This window comes from Erigeron canadensis, chromosome 8 (assembly GCF_010389155.1).
Source record: "Erigeron canadensis isolate Cc75 chromosome 8, C_canadensis_v1, whole genome shotgun sequence".
Taxonomy (NCBI): Eukaryota; Viridiplantae; Streptophyta; class Magnoliopsida; order Asterales; family Asteraceae; genus Erigeron; species Erigeron canadensis.
In genome coordinates this window covers 49,217,731-49,226,698 of record NC_057768.1, presented here as the reverse complement: position 1 = coordinate 49,226,698, position 8,968 = coordinate 49,217,731, and the positions used below count along the sequence as shown (strand labels likewise).

General features: G+C 39.6%; 1 protein-coding gene across 1 annotated transcript; it reads left to right on the top strand.

The window, feature by feature from the left end:
- The first annotated feature begins 617 nt into the window (after positions 1 to 617).
- LOC122578489 (DExH-box ATP-dependent RNA helicase DExH12-like) lies at positions 618 to 8,746 on the top strand. The gene is made up of 6 exons (XM_043750463.1): positions 618 to 792; positions 1,329 to 4,310; positions 4,553 to 4,942; positions 5,058 to 8,274; positions 8,373 to 8,430; positions 8,518 to 8,746. The coding sequence occupies exons 2-4, from the start codon at positions 1,341 to 1,343 to the stop codon at positions 8,268 to 8,270; spliced, it is 6,573 nt and encodes a 2,190-aa protein (XP_043606398.1). The 5' UTR covers positions 618 to 792; positions 1,329 to 1,340; the 3' UTR covers positions 8,271 to 8,274; positions 8,373 to 8,430; positions 8,518 to 8,746.
- Positions 8,747 to 8,968: the final 222 nt, after the last annotated feature.

Sequence of the window (8,968 nt, the reverse complement as noted above, 5' to 3'; positions counted from 1 at the left end):
TTGTTCATGTTTGTTCATTATTTGACATAAAGTTGTTATGTTATTGTTATTTTTAATATCTTTTAATTTAGTCTGTTGTCAATTATAGTTTGACTATCACTTATTTTTCTACTTCAAAAAAGTTAATTTTTTAAAATTTGTTTTGTTCATATTTTGTTATTTATCACCTGTTTCGTTATTTATCCAAATTTGACTTGTCAAATATTCCGCTTTTAACTTTAACCGTACATATTTTTGATTGTATCTTATAAACTTGATATATAATATATGAACGGTTTGAGTTTAAAACTTACTTTTCATTGATATAAATTTCATCAACTAAATATAACAAAAACAATGATATTTATGATCAAAGTTTAAACAAAAAGACTTAAAATGTTAAATTAGGACATTAAAAATGAGACGGAGTTTGATATATAACATTTGATATATTTTTTTGAGACTAATTAAATAGCCCAACAATTAGCAAACTTAAAAGAGCCCAACAATTAGCAAAACCGAAAACGTACAAAAACGCCAGACGGCCCAGAGTAATTGACCCGATAAAAATGGGTTCTTAATTCATTTATTGAAACCCCATACGGTTTCGAACCGACCCGTTCTAGCAAGACTCTCAAATGATAGCATAATAACCTAGAGTGAGTCGGTGCCTGGAAACTCGTAGGCTCATAACCGCCTCTCACCACCACACTATATCTATACATACATACATCCACTCAAAATATCTATCTATTTTATCTCTTAAAATCTCGGTCGTAATCACGCGGCAGAACATCCGACATTCAATTTCCGGTACGTGATTCTCATTTTCTTTTATTTTTTTACTTTTTAAAGCTCAATTAAATTCAAATCTAAAACCCTAGAAGCTTGTTTTTTTATTTAGTCACCGTCATATTTCGTCATGCTTGTTCTTTTGCTGGTTTTTTGGGCTTTATTATTAAATTTTCGTTTCTTATTTTATTTTTATCGTTAGGGTTTATATATAATTGTGTATAATTATTATAATAAATATAATTATTTGTTTGCTATTTTCGCCTCTACACACGTTTGCTGATTTCTGGGGTTTTGTTATTAATTTTCTGTTTCTTATTTTATCTTTATCGTTAGGGTTTATATATCATTATTTGTTCGCAGTAAAATGTTAAACATGTATATATTCGCCATCGAAAAATAAGTTCCAATTATCATCTACAACACTTTATTGTGTCTCGATCATGGAGGCATGATTAGCAAGTTCTATGTAATTATAATTATTGATTTATAGGGTTTAGTGTATACAGTTGTTACATGGTTGTATTGACTGATTTGATAATGTTTGGTGATTGCAGGGTGGTTCGTAGATGGCAAATTTAGGTGGTGGTGCTGAGGCACATGCTAGATTTAAACAGTATGAATACAGAGCTAACTCCAGTCTTGTGTTGACGACAGACTCTCGGCCACGTGATACTCATGAGCCGACTGGAGAGCCTGAGTCTTTGTATGGGAGGATTGACCCTAAAAATTTTGGTGACCGTGCTTATAGAGGGAGACCACCAGAGCTGGATGAGAAGCTAACAAAGTCGAAAAAGAAGAAAGAGCGTGATCCGGCCGCTGGTAATCCTGAAGCTGGGAGCAGTAGGCAGAGTAAGAGAAGAAGGCTGCAAGAAGAGAGTGTTTTGACTTCCACTGAAGAAGGGGTTTATCAGCCTAAAACAAAGGAAACTCGAGCCGCATATGAGGCGATGCTGAGTGTCATTCAGCAGCAGTTAGGTGGGCAGCCGTTGAATATTGTTAGTGGTGCTGCAGATGAGATTTTGGCTGTGCTTAAGAATGATACGTTGAAGAATCCTGAGAAGAAGAAGGATATAGAGAAGCTGTTGAATCCTATTCCGAACCAGGTTTTTGATCAGTTGGTTTCTTTAGGGAGACTTATCACGGATTTTCAAGACGTGGGTGCTGATGGAACCGGGGCTAATGCTGCTAATGGTGAGGATGCTCTTGATGACGATGTTGGTGTTGCTGTTGAGTTTGAAGAGAATGAAGAGGACGACGAGGAGAGTGATCTTGATATCGTACAGGAGGATGATGATGAGGAAGATGATGATGTAATGGAAAGAGACAATAATGGTATGCAGATGGGTGGGGATATGGATGATGATAATTTGCAAGAAGATAGTGAGGGCATGACGCTTAATGTTCAAGACATAGATGCGTATTGGCTTCAGAGGAAGATCTCACAGGCTTATGATCAGCAGATCGATCCACAACAAAGTCAGACTCTTGCTGAAGAGGTACTTAAGATTCTTGAAGGTGATGATGACCGAACAGTTGAAAATAACCTACTGATGCATCTTCAGTTTGATAAGTTTAGCCTCATGAAGTACCTTTTAAGGAATCGACTGAAGATTGTGTGGTGTACCCGTTTGGCAAGAGCTGAAGACCAAGAACAAAAGAAACAAATTGAAGAGAAAATGACGGAACTTGGTCCCAATTTGGTTGCTGTTTTGGAACAGTTGCATGCCACTAGGGCAACAGCGAAAGAGAGGCAAAAGAACTTGGAGAAAAGCATCCGAGAAGAAGCAAGACGTTTAAAGGATGAGAGTGGTGGTGCTTCCGGAGACAGAGATAGAAGAGACATTGTTGACCCGGATGCTGAAAACGGTTGGTTAAATGGTCAACGACAGTTGCTCGATCTTGAGAGTATTGCATTTCAACAAGGGGGTCTTTTGATGGCGAATAAGAAGTGTGAGCTTCCTTTAGGCTCTTATAGGAACCACAGTAAAGGGTATGAAGAAGTTCATGTACCTGCTTTGAAGGCTAAACCGTTTGCTGAAGATGAGAAGCTTGTAAAGATTTCAGCCATGCCTAGTTGGGCTCAGCCGGCTTTCGTGGGAATGACTCAATTGAACAGGGTTCAGAGTAGAGTCTATGAAACTGCTCTTTTTAAAGCAGACAATCTGTTACTGTGTGCTCCTACTGGAGCAGGAAAGACCAATGTTGCTATGCTCACCATACTCCAACAGTTAGGTTTGCACATGAATGAGGATGGTACATTTAACCACAGCGACTACAAGATAGTCTATGTGGCTCCAATGAAAGCCCTTGTTGCCGAAGTTGTGGGTAACCTGTCTAATCGTTTGAAGCCCTATGGTGTCACGGTGATGGAGCTGAGTGGAGATCAGTCTTTGACCCGGCAACAGATCGAGGAAACGCAAATAATTGTCACCACTCCAGAGAAGTGGGATATCATAACTAGAAAATCAGGAGATCGCACTTATACCCAACTTGTGAAGCTTTTAATTATTGATGAAATCCATCTTCTGCATGATAACAGAGGGCCTGTTCTTGAAAGTATCGTGGCAAGAACTGTTAGACAAATCGAGACGACAAAGGAACATATTCGGTTGGTTGGTTTATCTGCCACGCTTCCAAACTTTGAGGATGTGGCACTATTCATGCGAGTTAACGTGGATAAAGGTCTCTTCCATTTTGACAATAGTTACAGACCCTGCCCTCTTGCTCAGCAGTATATTGGAATTACAGTAAAAAAGCCATTACAGAGATTTCAATTGATGAATGATATCTGTTATGAAAAGGTGTTAGGTGCAGCTGGAAAGCATCAGGTGCTTATATTTGTGCATTCGAGGAAAGAAACAACAAAGACTGCCCGTGCAATCAGAGACACTGCTCTTGCAAATGACACTTTGGGGATTTTCTTAAAAGAAGATAGTGCAAGCCGTGAGATTCTTCATGAGCATACCGAGCTTGTGAAAAGCAATGATCTTAAGGATCTTTTGCCCTATGGGCTTGCAATTCATAATGCAGGGATGACAAGGGCTGACCGTCAACTTGTTGAGGAGTTATTTGCTGATGGGCACATTCAAGTACTGGTATCGACTGCTACTCTTGCTTGGGGAGTGAATTTACCTGCCCACACTGTGATTATCAAAGGAACCCAGATTTATAATCCAGAAAAAGGAGCATGGACAGAGCTTAGTCCTCTGGATGTTATGCAGATGTTGGGTCGTGCTGGAAGACCACAGTTTGATACTTATGGTGAAGGGATCATTATAACTGGACACAGCGAACTGCAATACTATCTCTCATTGATGAATCAACAGCTTCCAATTGAAAGTCAATTTGTGTCCAAATTAGCTGATCAATTGAATGCTGAAATAGTACTTGGAACTGTTCAAAATGCAAAAGAAGCTCTCCATTGGCTTAGTTACACGTACCTTTACGTTCGTATGGTTCGGAACCCCACACTCTATGGTTTATCTTCTGATGCTTTGAAAACAGATAAATTACTCTTAGAAAGGAGAGCTGATCTGGTATGTTTTACAACTCTTTCCGTTATTATTGGTTAAGTAGTTAAATTAATCACATAGTATTTTCCTTTTGGATGTACATTAATATTTGTGATGTATTTTTGCCATGATCTTTTTGAAAAGAAATGTTACTTTTTTTTCTCCCTCTTGTCTCTGGATATGTTTAGGCCTTTATAATGTTATTGTTAAGAAAGTCTAGCTCTAGTGCAGTTCCAGCAGCTGATATTCATTACTATTCTTTGCAGGTCCATTCCGCCGCAACAATACTTGACAAAAACAATCTGGTGAAGTATGACAGAAAAAGTGGTTATTTTCAGGTCACTGATTTGGGTCGAATTGCAAGTTACTATTATATAACTCATGGAACAATTGCCACTTACAATGAGCATTTGAAGCCCACTATGAGTGATATCGAGTTATGTCGGTTGTTCTCACTCAGTGAGGAGTTCAAGTATGTAACAGTAAGACAAGATGAGAAGATGGAACTTGCAAAGCTTTTGGACCGTGTTCCGATTCCCATTAAGGAAAATTTGGAAGAGCCCAGCGCAAAGATCAATGTTTTACTCCAAGCATATATTTCTCAGCTAAAGCTTGAAGGACTTTCTTTGACATCTGACATGGTGTTTATAACTCAGGTTTGTTTCATGTTTCTCATAATCTAACTTCCCTTTTTTCCATAATTCCTGATGTTTGTATTTATTAGTCACATTATATAATTTGTCAATTGATTATTGTTTTTTGGTTTTGCAGAGTGCTGGACGTCTAATGCGTGCCCTTTTTGAGATTGTGTTGAAAAGAGGGTGGGCACAGTTGGCTGAAAAAGCTTTGAATTTATGCAAAATGGTGAACAAGAGGATTTGGAGTGTCCAAACTCCTCTACGCCAATTTCACGGGATAAAAAATGATATATTAATGAAACTGGAGAAAAAGGATCTAGCATGGGAAAGGTATTATGATCTCTCATCACAAGAGCTAGGGGAGCTTGTTCGTGCCCCAAAATTAGGGAGGAACCTCCACAAATGCATTCACCAGTTTCCAAAACTTAATCTAGCTGCACATGTTCAACCAATCACTCGCACTATTCTGAGGGTTGAACTCACTATTACTCCAGATTTTCAGTGGGAAGATAGAATTCATGGTTATGTTGAACCGTTTTGGGTGATCGTAGAAGATAATGATGGGGAATACATACTTCATAACGAGTATTTTTTGTTGAAAAAGCAGTACATTGACGAGGACCACACTTTAAGTTTCACTGTCCCCATTTATGAACCTTTACCTCCTCAGTACTTTATTAAGGTTGTGTCAGATAGATGGCTTGGTTCCTTGTCTGTTATGCCTGTTTCATTCCGTCACTTGATCTTGCCAGAAAAATATCCTCCACCAACTGAGTTGCTGGACCTGCAGCCACTTCCTGTGACTGCTCTGAGAAACCCGTTATACGAAGCGCTTTATCATGAATTCAAGCACTTTAATCCTGTCCAAACTCAAGTTTTCACAGTGTTATATAACACTGATGACAACGTGCTGGTTGCTGCACCAACGGGAAGTGGGAAGACGATATGTGCAGAATTTGCAATTTTGAGGAACCACCAGAAAAGTTCTGATACTGTCATGCGAGCTGTGTATATTGCTCCTGTTGAAGCACTTGCCAAGGAGAGATATAACGAGTGGAAAAAGAAATTCGGGGATGGGCTTGGATTAAAAGTTTGTGAGTTGACGGGAGAAACAGCAACTGATTTGAAGTTACTTGAGAAAGGGCAGGTGATAATTAGTACCCCCGACAGGTGGGACTCATTATCTCGTCGCTGGAAGCAGCGGAAGCATGTTCAACAAGTAAGTCTTTTTATTGTTGATGAGTTGCATCTGATCGGTGGTCAAGGGGGACCGGTTTTGGAGGCTATTGTCTCTAGGATGAGACGCATTGCTAACCAGGATGATACTAGTATTCGAATAGTGGCGTTATCTACTTCTCTTGCAAATGCTAAAGATTTAGGGGAATGGATTGGCGCTTCATCACATGGCCTTTTCAATTTCCCACCTGGTGTTCGGCCCGTGCCGCTTGAAATTCATATTCAAGGCATAGACATAGCTAATTTTGAAGCCAGAATGCAAGCAATGAGCAAACCAACTTACACTGCTATTGTGCAGCATGCTAAGAATAAAAAGCCTGCCATTGTGTTTGTTCCTACGAGGAAACACGCCCGCCTGACAGCGGTCGATCTTATGACATATTCAAGTGCCGAGAGTACATATCCAGGTGCAGAGGGTGGAGATAAGCAGCCTTTGTTCTTGCTTCAATCTGAAAATGAGCTGGGCCCGTTTATTGACAGAATACGGGAACCCATGTTGAAGGAGACTCTGAGGTACGGGGTGGGGTATCTCCACGAGGGCTTGACTACCACTGACCAAGATATAGTCAAGACACTCTATGAAACAGGTTGCATTCAAGTATGTGTAATGAGTGGTACAATGTGTTGGGGCATCTCTCTTCGTGCACACTTGGTGGTGGTTATGGGAACACAGTATTATGACGGTCGAGAAAATATGCACACTGATTATCCTGTTACCGATCTTCTTCAAATGATGGGCCATGCAAGTCGGCCTCTTGTTGATAATTCCGGGAAGTGTGTCATCTTTTGCCATGCCCCGCGTAAGGAGTACTACAAAAAGTTCTTGTTTGAAGCATTTCCTGTTGAAAGCCATTTACATCATCACTTGCATGATAATTTGAATTCTGAGGTGGTGGTTGAACTTATCACCACTAAACAGGAAGCTGTGGATTATCTCACCTGGACATTTATGTACAGGAGACTTACCCAGAACCCCAATTACTACAATCTTCAAGGTGTTAGCCAAAGGCATCTATCAGATCATCTCTCTGAGCTTGTGGAGAACACATTAAGTGATTTGGAAGCAAGTAAATGTGTTACAATTGAGGAAGATTTTGATCTTTCGCCTCTCAATCTTGGTATGATTGCTTCGTATTATTACATAAGCTATACAACAATTGAACGATTTAGTTCTTCTATAACTAGCAAGACAAAGTTGAAGGGTCTTTTGGAGATTTTAGCTTCAGCTTCAGAGTATGAGCTGCTTCCGGTACGCCCCGGCGAAGAAGATCTGATTAGGAAGTTGATTAATCATCAAAGGTTTTCCTTTGAGAATCCTAAATATGCAGACCCACATGTGAAGGCCAATGCACTACTACAAGCCCACTTTTCCCGGTATTCAATTGGTGGAAATCTTGGTTCTGACCAGCAGGAAGTGCTTTTAAATGCTAGTAGACTGCTTCAAGCCATGGTTGATGTTATTTCAAGCAACGGGTGGCTAAGTTTAGCTCTTTTAGCAATGGAAGTTAGCCAGATGGTTGCACAAGGAATGTGGGAACGGGATTCAGTTCTTTTACAGCTGCCTCATTTTAATAAAGATTTAGCCAAGCGTTGCCAAGAAAATCCTGGAAGGAGCATTGAGACAGTGTTTGATTTGGTGGAAATGGAGGATGATGAGAGACGCGAGTTGCTACAAATGTCAGACTCACAGCTGATGGATATTGCAAAGTTTTGCAACCGTTTTCCTAATATTGATTTGTCTTATGAGGTGGTGGATAGTGATAATGTGAGGGCTGGGGAGGATATTACTTTGGTGGTGACTCTTGAAAGGGATCTTGAGGGTAGGACTGAGGTGGGGCCGGTGGATGCACCAAGGTACCCAAAAGTTAAAGAAGAGGGGTGGTGGCTTGTTGTTGGCGATAGCAAAAGTAACCAGCTGCTTGCCATCAAGAGGATTTCGTTACATAGGAAGTCAAAGGTCAAACTTGATAATATAACTGCTCCAAGTGAACCTGGGAAGAAAAGCTTTACTTTATATTTTATGTGTGATTCTTACATGGGATGCGATCAGGAATATAGCTTTACTGTTGATGTTAAAGCAGCCGCTGATGATGACAGTGGACGAGAATGATTTTGTAAGTACAGTTTGTGATTTCCAGTTTAGTGTTAATTTATTTTGTTTAGGATTTGTAATGTGGACTTGCTGAAATTTATTCCTTTTTGAAATTTTCAGCTTTTGGTTCAGGCACTTGTTGCATTGGGAGTTAGACGTAATGCTATTTTGAATGAAGGTATTTCACCCTGTTTCTAGTAGTGTGACAGTTTAATGTGGTTCCTGGTCTAACAAAATGATGTAATAATCCATGAATCTATATTAGCTTTCAGGCACAAGGATTTCTATGTACACATTTGGTATTGGAGTTCTGATCACTGGATGTAGATGGTGCTAGCTACTGGACTTGATCCAGGCTTGAATAATGTGGTTGTAATGGCAGTTGAGACTAGCTTTTGTACCTGTCATATTCTTCTTGATCTGAAGCATCAAACACAGTTTTTGGGTGTATGAATGTTATGGAACATTAGTTGTGTTTAAATATCTTAGTCATAGTTCGTATCTTGACTAGATAGTATTTTAAGCGTTGATTAATCATGCTGCTCACATAAAATGGATTTTCTTTCAATCAGATCTCCATTCTGGTTGGCTAATATGTTTGAAGCGTTGATTGGTGCTATCATGTGTTTCCTTTATATTTAACTATCCTGCCAAAGTTATGATGCTACCCTGCAAGGGTAACTTATTGGGTTAGAAATATTGAGCCAATAGACAAT